The sequence below is a fragment of the Vombatus ursinus genome, unplaced genomic scaffold (assembly GCF_900497805.2).
Source record: "Vombatus ursinus unplaced genomic scaffold, bare-nosed wombat genome assembly UNPS02014924.1, whole genome shotgun sequence".
Classification (NCBI taxonomy): domain Eukaryota; kingdom Metazoa; phylum Chordata; class Mammalia; order Diprotodontia; family Vombatidae; genus Vombatus; species Vombatus ursinus.
Window position 1 is genome coordinate 5,944,313 of NW_020954702.1, and position 14,612 is coordinate 5,958,924.

Sequence of the window (14,612 nt, forward strand, 5' to 3'; positions counted from 1 at the left end):
TTCACGGAAAATTTTAAAGAGATATTCAGACTGGTTTTTGGAGGGTCATATCAGTGATATCAGAATAGGCTGTTTTCAGGAAGTAGCACTTGATCTTTCTGTAAAGTAGGAGTTTGTTGGGACAAAAATTCAGAGACAGTGATAAAATGTATCCATGGAACAACAAGAAAGCAGGTGTGGCTGGTCCATGAAGTAAGTGAATCAGTCAGTAACTATTTGTTAAATACCTACTATGTGCTGTGCATTGTGCTAAGGATACAAAAAGAGGCAAAACAGTCTGTATACTCAAAAGGGTTCACATACAAATAAATATGTACAAACAAACCGTATACAGGATAAACAGAAAATAATTAACAAAGAGAAGGCAATTGAATTAAGAGGGGTTGGGGAAAGGCTCCTGTAGTATGTACAATTTTAGTTGGGTCTTAAAAGAAAGCCAGTAGGCAGACTTGAGGAGGGAGAACATCCCTGGATGGGGGACAGTCAAATAAAATGCCCAAAGGCAAGAGATGGAGTGTCTTGTTCAAAGAACTACAAGGAGGCCAGTGTCACTGGATCGAAGGGAATAAAATATAAAAAGACTGAGAAGCCCGGGATTAGGGGACTAGGTTATAGAAGGGCTTTGAATGCCAAAATAAAGGATTTATATTTAATCCTGGGGGTGATAAGGAGTCACTAGGATTTATTTAGCAAGGGGGTTGATATAATCAGGCTTATGCTTTAGGAAAATCACTTTAGTGGTTGAATGGAGGAAGGGTTGGAGTGGGGAAAGACTTGAGGCAGGCAGACCCACCAGCAGACCAGGCATAAGTTGATGATGGTCTGGGTGTGTTTGAGAGATGTCGCAAAGGTGAAGTCAACAGGCTTCAGCAACAGCTTGGATATGGGGGCAGAGATGATGAAAAGTTGAGGATGACATCTAAGTTGTAAGCCTGGGAGACTTGGGAGTATGGTAGTAGGGAAGTCTGGAAAGTGTGTAGGAGGAAAGATAATAAATTCAGTTTTGAACATGTTGGGTTTAAGATGTCTGCTGGACATCTGGTTTGAAGTGTGAAAGGCAATTTTAAATGCAAAACTTGAGATCAGAGAAGTTAGGACAGGAAAGGTAGATTTGAGAATCATTAACATAGAGATGGTAATTAAATCCATGGCAGCTGATGAGATCCATCAACTGAAGTAATATAGAGGGAGAAGAGAAGAAGACCCAGCACTATGGTTAGAGGACATGACCTGGATTGAGGATACAGCAAAGGAGACTGAGGGATGATCAGATAGGTAGGAGGAGAACCAGGAGAGAATGGTATCCTGAGAATGTTAAGGAAAACGGGGTGATCAGCAGTGTCACAGCCTGTAGAGAGGTCAAGAAGAATGAGGATTGAGAAAAGGCCATTGGATTTGACAATTAAAAGATCACTGGTATCTTTTGAGAGAGTAGTTTTGGTGGAATGATGAGGTCAGAGGCCAAATTGTTAGGGGTTAGAAAAAGTGGGAGAAGAGAAAGTGAAGGTACCTATTGTACATGGCCTTCTCAAGAAGTGTAGACCCCTTATCAACTCATTATCCCCCTCTCCACAGTGACTCTTCACACTTTTTCGTCCTTCTTCAGACCTCCCATGGCTTCCCCTCTTCCCTCAGCTAAGAATCTTGCCTCATGTTTTACAGAAAAAATTGAGGTAATTTTCTGTGAGCCACCTCCTTTCCCTTCCTTATCTCCCATCACTCAGATAGCTTTGACCACTATCTCCTCCTTCACTCACATAAAGAAGTAATTTTACTCCTTATCAAGGCAAGCCCCTCTATCTGCATAAGCTATCACACTGTTAAATGTTCAAAAAGCCTGGTAAGGTTTATAGAGCCAGGTTATAAAGGACTTTAAATGTCAAAGGAGTTTGTATTTCATCCTGAAGGCAGTGTTTTTGAGCGGGGGAATGGCATGGTCAGACCTATGCTTTAGAAATATTTGGCAGCTATGTGACAGATGAATTATAGAGAGAAGAGAGGAGAGGTTTCAGAAGCATTTGCAGTAGTCCGGGCAAGAGACTAGAATGGTAGCTTTTGTGGGAGAAGGGGACAGATAGGAGAAACATTGTGGAAATAGAATTGACACAACTCAGAAAATGATTGAGTGGGGAAGGAGGAACTGTTGAGAATGATTCTTAGTTTGAAGCTGGGTTGCTGGAAGGATTATGATGTTCTCAATAGAAATGGGGATATTTGAAACAGGGGAGCATGACGGAGAATAGTTAATGAATTCTATTTTGGACAATCTTAAGTTTGAGATACTTATGAGACATCCCGTTGGAGATTCCAGTAGACAGTTGGTAATACAGGTCTGAATTTTAGGATAGGGCTTGATATATAGAGGAGTCATCTGCATAGAGATAAAAAGAAGGAAGTAGTGGAATCATCTAGAGAAAGAACAGGCAGAAGAAAGAAGACAGAGCCCTGGAGTATGTTAATAAATGAGAGTAGAACAAGGACAATGATTAGCAAAGGAGACTTAGACCAGACAAATCAGAGGAGAGCCAAGAGGGAGTAGTGTCATGAAAATCCAGGGAGGACAGAGTATCTAGGAAGAGAGGATGGCCATATGACCTTTTCCTCAGCCCTTATTCTTGATCTCTCTAGCATTTGACTGTTGACTACCCACTTAATCTCTGGGTCCTCTTATTAGTATAGTGAAGGGATAAGTGATCCCTTTGTGATAGATGTGTGATTGTATTGGACAGAATGAAGCATTTAAATCTTTATATTCTCATTAAGCACCATAATACTATTCAAATGATAGAAAATGTCACCAGATGGAACTGAAGAAAGTCTGAGTATGTAAAATCTTCCTGAAAGTGGATGCTTAGCAACAATTTCCCAAAGTAGTGTGAGTCCTGTGGATGTAGACATTCAGAACTGAATTTGGCAGAATCCTAAAGAAAATTCTAAAGGAGATAGGCTTACTTAATTGAAATCAGAACCACCTAATCTGTTATCCTCTGTCCCCCTTCCCCAGTGGCAAAGTGTGAATTCTTCAATGCAGGAGGGAGTGTGAAGGATCGAATCAGCTTGAGAATGGTAGAGGATGCAGAAAGAGAAGGCGTTTTGAAACCTGGAGATACAATCATTGAGCCGACTTCTGGAAATACCGGTCAGTTTTATCAACACTGGAAACTTCCTTCTTTCTTTCCTAGCTACTCCCCTCGCCCCGCCCCCATCCCCTCTGCCCAGTAGAACCTTCCCTTGAGACCACAACCAAAAAACCACATTTAAACAACAAATCCACACGTTGACAGTTTTTTGACGGTGTACGCTTCATTCCATACCTACCTGCCGAGTGAAGGCATGCTTCGCTATTAGTCTTTTGGAGTCATGATTGTTTTTTACCTTGATCAAAGTTCTGTTGCCTTTCAATATTGCTTGGTTTCTTTTACAAAGATGAAAAGTTGTGATTTTTTTTTTTTAATTTTTCCTTGCCTTCAGTAGGAATTTAGTTCCCAGTCAGTGGGAAAGTATAGACAGCAAGCTTTGTGTACTTACCCCATCTTCATTGATAATTCAGTTCTTCTGTTTCCTTCAAGGCTCGACTCAAGATTTCTTAAGATTTCTTCCCTGCCAAGACCAACCCTATTGTGATCTCCCTCTTATTTGGCATTTCCTTAGCTCATATTCATATCATTATTATCACATTATCATATACTTGATTATACATTGCTTTAGTTTTCCCAGTTCTCTCCACCTAAATCCTTAGCTGTTTGAGAGTCAGGTTATATATCTTGTATTTCTGTCATTGTACAGTGACTGTGAAATTAGATGTGTAACAAATACTTATCAAATTGGACTTGGGCCTTCTGTGCTCCCCACTCAATTGGTTTGTTTTTTTTTCTATTGTTTTTAATTTAAGTCTCAGCCTCTTATTGGACTGGGACCAGGGTCAAATTAAATAAATTTTGAAATTCCAAAAAATCTCTGTCCATTGAGGTATTTCCACTGTATGCTTTTTGGACTTGTTCTTGGAAGGAGTTTAAATTCCACAGAGATAGTACATCCTTTTCAGTAGCTTATGGGACCCTCCCAGTGCTGTGTCATTCCTAAAGGGTGGTTGCACAGTGTACTAGTGCCCTCTTTAAATGCCTTTTGTGTGTGTTTATCATATAGGAATTGGCCTAGCCCTGGCTGCAGCAGTAAAAGGGTATCGTTGCATCATTGTGATGCCAGAGAAAATGAGTATGGAAAAGGTAGGTTTGCCCAAATCCGCTCAGACTGATTGCTCAGGCAATAGTGAATAAATCATTGTTAAAGCTGTATTTCCTAATTTTAAACAGTACTCATCCAAACACTCCCAACATACTTTTTTGTATAGAGTATATCTTGACCCAGACTATTCTGAACGTCAATGTACTCTTCATTCAGGTGGATGTCCTGAGAGCACTGGGAGCTGAAATTGTGAGAACTCCAACAAATGCCAGGTTTGATTCCCCTGAATCTCATATAGGGGTGGCATGGCGACTGAAAACTGAAATTCCCAATTCTCACATTTTGGACCAGGTAAAGTCCGGATGTACACCTGGAGCGAATGAAGGCTATGGTAGTAGGCCTTGTTTTATATTTTTGATTTTGAGGTCACATTAATCCCTAAGATAAGGAAGGTTTTTCCCTGTTAGGTTCTTGGTATAAGGCATGGAAGGGAAGCATGAATATCTCTTAGGTCCCTTAGACTTTTCTTCAGGAGTTGGTCTTCAGTATTGGCAAGCGCAGTATTAGGCCTATTTAGTAGACTCAGAATAATTAATTGGTGATTGATTTCTGTCTAGCTCTCATATTTCTTCCAGTTCCCTTGGGCTTGGGAGGATTGGTATAGTTTTTGTTTGTGTTCTGCTTTCAGTAAATCAAGTAAATCTTAATCTGTCAGCATTTTTACACTTTATTGCTATTTGTTTAGACCGAAATGAAATGTTGTGTAAAGGACATGGGATGGTCTTCTTCCATAAGCTCTTCAAGTTAAACCATTCCATATCTACTTGTTTTCAACTTTGAGGTTGAGCCTAAGGAAAGAGATTTTTAGGAAGCGCTTGACCTAATTGTCAGGCAGCTATATTATAATAGAAGGATCCAGGCTCTGACACATTAACTGTGTGGTTGGGCGAGTCGCTTAATTTCTTTCTTAATTTCTTAATTTCTTGGTTCTCCATCTTCATCTGTGAAATGGGAAAAGTAATACCCATACTACCTACCTCATAGTGTTATTGCCGGGAACTTAGTATACTTTAAAATGCTTTAGAAATGTGAACTATTATGGGGCATCTAGGTGTCGCAGTGGATAGAGCACTGGCCCTGAAGTCGGGAGGACCTGAGTTCAGATCCGGCCTCAAACCAAACACTTGACACTTACTAGCTGTGTGACCCTGGGCAAGTCACTTAACCCCAATTGCCTTTAAAAAAACAAGAAAAGACATGTGAACTATTATACATAAACATCAGGGGAATTTAAGTGGTTCAAGGACATGAGGATAAATGTTTTCTAGAGATATTCATAGTACTAACTATATTTCTAACTTTCTGGGTGACTCTTGGGCAAATCATTTAACCCCTCTCGACCTGAGTTTCATCATTGTAAGCTGAGAGCATTGGATTAGATGAAGTAAAAAAAGTCAACTTTCCCATTCTCTTAGGCAGTGAGCATTTTGCAGGAGCACTTTGTAGGGTGAATGTTATTTTCCTTCCGCTTGTCTTATAATTCTGTTGCTCCCTTCGTTCATTTTCCCATACAGTACCGAAATGCCAGTAATCCCCTCGCTCACTATGACAGCACAGCCGAGGAGATCTTGCAGCAATGTGATGGTATGTATGTCTTGTCCTGGGAGTTATGCTTGATTGCTGCTGATTTGCTAGGTGCCATTTATTCTTCCCTCGTTTCAGTTTGCTAATTTGTAAGCCTTAATAATAATTTTTTTCTATTTATCTCATAAGAGGTTAGGCCAATTTTTAAAAATTCATAATGCTTCGTTGGGTAATTTCGTAGAGGCCAAGGCAAAGTATGTGTTGGTGGGAATATTTTTGTTTGTTTGATCTACTTGATAAAATCTCACTTAGGGAGAAGGAATGTGTCCAGTGCTTCTAAGTAGTCTATAGTTTGCCAAGGAAGTAATGAGCTTTCTCCTATCATTCCAGTGCTGGCACTGACATCAAGCAGCACTTAAACCCAGTTTTCTGCCTCAGAGCCAAGCAACATTAAGTTAGTTACCTCATTATTGTATTCTTTTTTGGTTTGCTTTGATTTGTCCCCAAAACCCTGAGTTTTGATCCAGGTACCCACACACCTTTCCTTGACCCATGCTCAGACCTGTCTCCAAGAGTGAGAGTTCTCATGAAGCTAGTGAAGTAAGGGAAAATGAAATCTGGTAGACGTCATTATCCTTTTTTAATAATTGAAGGAAAACCAACTTTTTTTTGTGGCTACTAAAAAGAATTTCCTTGTGTAAGATTAGAAAGAATAAAGAACTCCTTTTGTCTCAGTTTCCTTTTTTTTTTAAATATGTCTTGTGTTTGGTTATTTGCCTCAGTTTGGGTGAATTATATTCCAGTTAAACAACATTTGAATGGGGATGTGGTCAAAAGATGTTGTTAATGTGCTGTTCCAACTTTTTCAACAACAGGGAAATTAGATATGTTGGTAGCTTCCACTGGCACAGGGGGCACAATTACTGGTATTGCCAGGAAGCTGAAAGAGAAATGCCCAGGATGCAAAGTAAGTACTGTGAGAATCTAAACATTTTTTTTTCTTTTTGGTGAGGCAGTTAGGGTTAAGTGACTTGCCCAGAGTCACACAGCTAGTGAATGTTATGTGTCTGAGGCTGGATTTGAACTCAGTTCTTCCTGACTCCAGGGCCGGTAGCTGCCCCGGAATCTAAACATTTCAGTAATTATTCCTGAAGGACAGCATTAATGTGAACCTTGTTTGGGAAACGCCTTTCTGCTACATGACTCTGAATTGTATATGTCAGATGTTATGAGTCCAGTTGACTGTCTTCCCGAGAGTTTTAGATTTTATTTGCCTGATTGAAGAATATATAGAGTTGTAGGTGGAAAAACTTGTAGGTGGAAAAGAGTGAATCAATAGAACTTTGTCCTGGGACATCAAAATTTAGAAGATAATAACTTATGTATTCCTTTAGCAGGTTGAAAAAACTAAGTTTAGCATCTTATTAGCAAGAATAGTTAAAATAGTAAGCCATCAAATAACTCATCCCTGTCTCTTCTCCCCATATCTCCCAAGTGAGATTTCCCCCCCAGCACTACCCCTACATACACACATACCCAGCCTGCCTGCTTAACTGATTTGAATTTTTCTTAAGAAGTTCATTGGAGGATGCTTTTCATATTTTTTGCTCTAGGTTTGTGGTATTTTCTGTGGATATCAGAGTTGCTAGTTATGTCTCTGATGGATGGAGAGACTTCCAGGAAAATGGTAGAGTGAGAGATCACAAGAGAAATCTGATCCTGAATATCCCCCTCAAATGTAAAATGTTAGTTAAGGCTGAAGCGAAGCTGAGAATAAAAAAAAAAAAAAAACCATCAAAAAATAAAACATCCATGTGGCTGATAAACTCTAAATTAAGAAATTAGCAAAGAAGGAACAGGATAAGGTAATCATGAGACTCAGCAACTTTGAAATATCCATGGAAAAATGGAAATTAAACAATTGGTTCACTGAGAAATAGTGTCATCTTGCTTCAAGATGGAATGGCATAGGCAGTGGCAGATAAAACAAAACACATTTTAAGAACTACTTAGGTTACAATAAAAGTAATCAGGCTACCTAGAAAATGTAAAGAAACAATGTCTGACTCTATTTTAGAGTACAGTGCAAGAAAATTTACTAGAAATATTTAAGGTTTGTAGATCAAATGGTAACACAGGTGAACATCAGATTCAACTCACTGTAATACATTGTAAAACTCCAGGTGTACTGCTAAGACAGAGGGCTTTTGGGGGGGATTTGTTTTTATTGGAGAATACTGAAACAGGACCTGGCAGTATTTCTGCACTTAATGTAAATGTGTAGCCTTCCTCAGTCCATTGGTATGAGTATTGTGAATCTTGGACCATAAACTAATTAAAGGCAAGTCTCATTTCTGTGAAGTAATCCGACATCAAACTCAAGCAGGCTTTTATTAATGCTTTTGATAGTGCTTCTGAAGACGATTTTTTGTATATTTGTGTGGGAACTTAAAAAGACATCAATCTCAAAACTTATTTTGGAAAATCTCTTCAGATCATTGGTGTTGATCCAGAAGGATCTATCCTTGCTGAGCCAGAAGAACTGAACCAGACTGACAGAACAGCCTATGAAGTCGAGGGCATTGGGTATGATTTCATCCCCACAGTACTGGACCGGAAGGTAAGCTGAATTGTAGATTTGGTGAGATTTGATGGTGAGATCTGTTTGGGGAGATTAGGTAGATTCTCAGGAGTCTGTTGAAAAAGTCTTCAGCAACAACTGTTGTGGAAGAGCGGGAAGCCAAATGTGTATGTGGATGGATAGGGAAACAGTGGGAGTATAAGAAGTCACTATAAGCCACTCATCTACCTTTCTCTGTCATTTTCTTCTCATTTCCATCCTTTCCGTACCCTTTTGTGTCCTCTCTACCAATATTCATAAGGGTTATGGCTGTGTGGTAGTCTTAATGTGACAGGGTTTGGTTTTGGAGAGTAGATGTTAGTGTTTACTTTTCTTCCGTTATCTCCTAGAATTAGAGGAGTTCATTCTCTAGAACTGTATCCCTGGATACCAGTGTAGTGTTTACAACTTATCTAGTCCCAGCTCTGGGCCTCAAGTAAGAACTTGACAATGATCCGATTGAATTCGGGTCTAGGACGCCTGCTTTCTAGCCTGAACTTTGTTCCCATATAAAGGACAGTTGTGGTATGATAAGTAAGGGGAAAGAAGGAATTGGGCAGGTTTGGAGGATCGAGAAAAAGTGCTTTGCAAATGGCAGGAACTGAACTTGGGCAGGAGACAAGAACAAACTGGTATGGGTAGGTCCAGTTGCTGGAAAAGGTAGAGGTTTACAGATCAACCTTACTCGGGAGGGCTCTAGTGAGGGAGCCTTTGGAGAGTGTAATAACATCTCCTGGTTGAAGCAGTACAGATGCGATGATTTCAGGGGTAGTGTGGAAAACATTTTGGACTTGAGGGGCTAGAGTTATGCCTGACAGTCTCCTTGGGATGAAAGGACTTAGTAGGGTTGTTTTCAAACCTGAACCAGAGAACAGAGGAGGAACTGGTCTAATCAGAGGAAGTTAATGGCTAAGTGGCAAATAACTGTACAACTAGAGTTCTAGCCAATTTAAGCCATCTAGCTACATCTGTCTGTGAGAAAATGTATGTAAGTGAGACAATGCAGGTAAAATGTTCTGTGAAACCTTAAATGTGACATTGCTATTAACAATCCTATCCCATTCCCACCCCACTTCCACCCCACCTAAAACACAGACAGGGCGTATCCACAAAACTATAATATAGGACTTCATTTCTTTTTTCACCTGGTTGTAGATGGTGGATAAATGGTACAAGAGCAATGATGAGGAGTCCTTTGCTTTTGCGCGAATGTTAATTGCCCAAGAAGGATTACTCTGTGGTAAGTCATTGAATAGATTACTAAGTCCTACTATGAGTGATGTGCTGTGTACAGGACAGAAAAGAAATAGGACTCTGGGGGAAGAATACTACTCTTTATTTTTTTAATAGTCAAACATTTCCAAAATTTGTTATAAAAGTTGTTATAATTCCTGCCTTGTGTTTTGAAACATAGACATTCTTTAATGGGGAAAAAAAACTCTTAACTTTGTCCTGTAAAGTAGGTATAGTTGCATCTCATTTTACAGAGCAGAGTCTGTTTTCATGGTGTGATGTCCAAGGAGATAAGGTCCTTCTTATGGCCCACAAAGATATTGCCACATAGGTCACATGTAATTTTCTCAACTTTAATCATAAATTCACATACTATACTATTTGTGTTCACTTCACGAATTGGGTAAGATTAAAGGCAGTATGGTGTTCTGGGAAGATCATAGGACAAGGAGGCAAATAAACTAGGCCAAGTCAAACCTAGGATCATTGGGCAAAATTTAACTTCATTTCCTTCATTGATGAAATCTGAGGGTTAGATTAGATCTCTAAAGTTAAGAACAAAGGTCTCCCATTTTCACTCTCAAATCGTAAATGGAGAGCTGGACTAAGAGGCATGAAGTTCTGGGTTTATATCCCACCTCTGACCCTAGTTGTTTGATCATGGGCAAGTCACTTAATGTTTTTGACCCTCAGTATTCCCATCTGTACATATCAATCCATATATTTATTTCATAGGATTGAAGTACTGTTGAGATGATGTCTGTAAAGAATTTTTTAAAACTCTCAAAAGAGAATTTTAAAAAATTCTGGGTCATGTGAGCAACAAGATAGAGATTTTTTTCTAATTCCCACAACCTCTCAGACCTCTCTGAAGCAGAAATTATGCACCAAAGATTAAAGCAAGTTCACCTGTCTCTGTGATCTAGGACATCCAGAAACCAAAAAGAAGTTAAAAAAGAGAACCTATAAACTGACATTCACTGACCGCGAGCTCACTCAGCAGCCCTTCCTACTTATCCTAACTCTACCAGTTTTGAGGCTGCAATAGTAGACCCAAGGATAGGATATATTGGTTAAGACTTGAAACAAAATTCAGTCTCACAGCCCAGTGCCCCCTCTCTTCAGTGCCATGAAGACCCCAGCTCCAAGCTGTGTAAGTTTGCTCAAGCAGGGATAGATTTCAAGTGATGGATAGCAGCACTTCAGGAGCAAAAGCTTGCTAAGGGCCACAACCCAATAGTACCAGGGATGTAAGACTTTGCATGCCTAGTGCGGAGCAGACAACTCTTTAGCATCAGTGGGGCAGAGGACTGAGGAACAAAGGGAGCAGGACAAGAATGGACCAGGACTGGACACAGTGTATGGGTGGCTGTGGAGGTGTGATTGTGCAGCACTCCACTAAGCGTGAGGAAAAGAGCACAGCATTCAGCTAGAGCCAGTTTTGACCATCCAACAATCACTTTGGGCAGAGACCCAGGCTGGTTAATCTTGAATTGCCCAGCATTGGAGGAGCCTGAGATGCTTTATGATCCCCTCCACCACCACCATCAGAGGGGACAAAGTTAGAAAGTAAATAGGGGAAAATCGGTAGGTGGGGAAAGGCTAAAATTACCAACAATCTCAGGAAGAAGAAAACTCAAAGACCTTGAACATGAACAGATATGTCAGCAGGGAAAATATTAATAAAAGAAGGAAATAAGGCCTCCTGATCTAGTATATGAGTTCAGGCATCTATGAATAAATATTGTAAAACAAAGAAAAATGATCCAACCCTTGAGACAGAGGACTCTGTGAAATGTGGGGATAACATGGATCCATAACAGTATTCCTGAGTAGTTCGAATGAGAAAAGAATTCATGGCCTGCACAGCAAAAATAACTACCAGAATGGAAAAACTGGAATACACCATGCATTGCGAGTTTCGTCTAAGCAACAAAAGAAGGAACAGTAGATTGAAGAATGATCTAGAAGAAGAAAGGCAAAAAGTAATATTTTTTAACATATGCTCCCTATGCAAACAAAACATAGTGATCTTGAAGACTGGATGCCTAGAGATAATCTAAGGCTCATAGGTCTCCCAGAAAAACAGGAAAGGATAAAAAACATTAACACACAATGCAGGAAATAATAGAAGTGAACTGCCTAGCACTTCTGAACTTGGAAGTTTTTGACCTTCCATGTTCATTAATTCTAATCTCGTCACCATGCTGCTCACTCAAGCCTTGATTGATTGACACCACCTCACTCAGCCTCCTCTTTCTGACTGGAGAGCTGGAGAGTAGAATAGCAAACTTTCTCAATGCCTTCCTTTATAGAAGACAGAGACTGAACTTTGAGCTCACTCCATTCTGCATCTGATGCTCTGTTTGGTTTCAGCTCCATGCTGCGATGCCCTCACATTTGGTATACCCTGGTCTCCTCTTGTCTTCACTTTACTGTCTCCTCTCATTAGATTGTAAGTTCCTTGAGGCCAGGCACTGTCTTTAAAAAAAAATTAATTGTATCCCTAGTACTTAGCACAGTGTGTAGCACATAGTAGGCTTTCAATAAAATTTTTTTGGATTGAATTAGAAAATGAAATACTAATTCAAAAAATACACAGATCACCTTCAGAAAACAAAACAAAACAAAACTCAAGGCTGTAAATTCTAAGATAACATAGGTAAATTTAACAGTTTGTTCAGAAACAAGAAGTTCTGCAAGCAATCAGGAGAAAGACTTTCAAATACAAAGGAAAGGTAATTCTAAAGGAAAGGTGTTCTGAAGAACAGTGGAGCTCAGCATTCAGCCCAGGAGAACATTACCTACAAATATGAACTTAAACATAAACGGAAAAAGGTGGATGTTCAGTAATAAAGAGGCATTTGAAACATTTTTGGAAAGAAAACCAATACTAAAGATTATTTGCTTATTGAACACTCCAAAAATGCAGCAGGCAAGAAAAGCAAGAGCAACAGAATGACAGCAGAAAGACCGATAAGAAACTTCTTTCTAATTGTACAGAAGGAGATGGGTGAAGGAGAAAAACCTGTGGAGGTTAATAGTGAAGAGGTAGACCTGGGGCGTCATGGATAGAACCTGGTGACACCCTGCCTACAGGTGAATCAACGTCTCTCTGGGGGACTATATTACAACGTGGGAGGGTACTTGAAAGGACAAAAATGGTAGGGATTTAACAGAAACTGAAGAAATTAAGACGATGTGGCAAGAACATACAAAAGAACTATGCAACAAAGAGCTTCACATCATTGGTGTAGTTACTGATCCAGAGTCAGACATTCTGGAGAAGAAAATCAAGTACACCTTAGGAAGTATTGCTAATAATAAGGCTAGTGGAAGTAATGGAATTCCAGCTGTGCTATTTAAAACCTTAAAAGATGGGACTCTTAGAGTGCTACACTCAGGATGCCAGCAAATTTTGGAAAACTCACCAGTGGCTACTGGATTGGAAAATATTAGTTTCTGTCCCAGTCCTAAAGAAGGGCAATGCCAAGGAATGTTCAAAGAAATAAAAAGTGATTTATTACATCAAAAGCCATCTAGAGTTCATAGGTTTGAGATTATGAATCCTTAGTGTAACCAGTAGACTGCACACCAGATTAGTTGGTCATAATTATGTGAGCTATAACAATAAGTGATATTTAATTACTTGGTTCTTTGTGACAGGTGGTAGCTCTGGCAGCACGATCTCCGTTGCAGTAAAGGCTGCTAAGGATCTGAAGGAGGGTCAGCGCTGTGTGGTCATTTTGCCTGATTCTGTGAGGAATTACATGTAAGAAGGTTCCCCTTTTTTTGTTTTCCTCCTTCCTTCAACTGTGTGTGTGTGTGTGTGTGGTGTGTGTGGTGTGTATTGACGCTGCATTACAATGCATTACATTGCACTGGTACCATATGATTGATGAGTGGTCTGCCCTTCCTATGAGGGATGGTGATTCTGATCCTTGGGGTCTATGTTCACACATACCCTTGGGTAGAGATGTCGTAGGGAAATTGGATGTCCTTATAATGCCATATTAGTAACCATGCTTTCTGCATGCTTCAAATACATGTACTGATGGCAACAGTATTTTTTCCCCTCTGCATCCGAGGAAGACTCCAGGCATGAGTTGTATGTATTCTTCTTGATAGCTGCTTCTGGCTGTGTCAAAACATAGTGGGATATAATACGATGATGAGCATTAGGGACCTGAATCACACAGAACTCAGGATACAAATTTAGACTTGAAATCCTACCTAGAAATTAAGAGAGTGCTTGAATTGGTGTATCAAGAACCACTGTAGTTGGTACCACCGGTAGAGGTCTTTGAGAAGTCCTTAAGAGGGCCAGCAGCATCTGCTGGAACCCAGTAATCTCAACTGCTTTGTTGGCAGTTTTTAAGGCCAGTTTATGGCCAGCAGATAGCCATCCTGAAGTTCCCTGGGCTTAGTTGTAGTGGGTTTGTCCTAGAGCAGGAGGAGAGGGACAGAACATCCAGGAAGAGGAGAAAGAGAACTTTTCTCCTAATACCATGGTAAAATCTTGCTTCCAACCTTACTCAATTTTCCTGCATTCTAAGAGCGTACGTCTCAAACATTCCAGCCTTCATCAATTCACTCTGCCTTCAAACTATACTTTCAGGATTTCAGACTTTGAGTCAATTCCAAGTGTTCTACTGAGGCATATAGCACATAGGAAACAGTTATTGTGGAAATAGGTAACTTTGGTTCTTTGATTTATAGGTCAAAATTTCTGAGTGACAAATGGATGCTTCAGAAGGGATTTATGAAGGAAGAAGATCTCATGATTACTAAACCATGGTAAGAAAACTTTTTCCAGATTTCCAAATGCCAGTATTTTGGCACCTCAAGACAATTGGCATTCTACGTAGTCTGACCTGTATGTGAAAGAGAACAAAGAGCCATTTGAGGAAAGAATTCATCTCCAGGAGCTAAAAATGTTTAAAGAATGAGACATAATGCCTTAATGAGATACAGTGTGATAAGCGGCCAA

At 39.8% G+C, this 14,612-nt stretch overlaps 1 protein-coding gene across 1 annotated transcript in view; it reads left to right on the plus strand.

Moving 5' to 3' along the window:
• Positions 1 to 14,612, plus strand: part of CBS (cystathionine-beta-synthase) — a 41,657-nt gene that overhangs the window by 14,361 nt on the left and 12,684 nt on the right. The window contains exons 4-12 of the mRNA XM_027843622.1: positions 3,005 to 3,139; positions 4,147 to 4,226; positions 4,402 to 4,536; positions 5,760 to 5,829; positions 6,645 to 6,736; positions 8,264 to 8,389; positions 9,545 to 9,629; positions 13,289 to 13,394; positions 14,342 to 14,419. Coding sequence (XP_027699423.1) covers positions 3,005 to 3,139; positions 4,147 to 4,226; positions 4,402 to 4,536; positions 5,760 to 5,829; positions 6,645 to 6,736; positions 8,264 to 8,389; positions 9,545 to 9,629; positions 13,289 to 13,394; positions 14,342 to 14,419 — 907 coding nt within the window. The remainder of the gene's footprint in view (positions 1 to 3,004; positions 3,140 to 4,146; positions 4,227 to 4,401; positions 4,537 to 5,759; positions 5,830 to 6,644; positions 6,737 to 8,263; positions 8,390 to 9,544; positions 9,630 to 13,288; positions 13,395 to 14,341; positions 14,420 to 14,612) is intronic.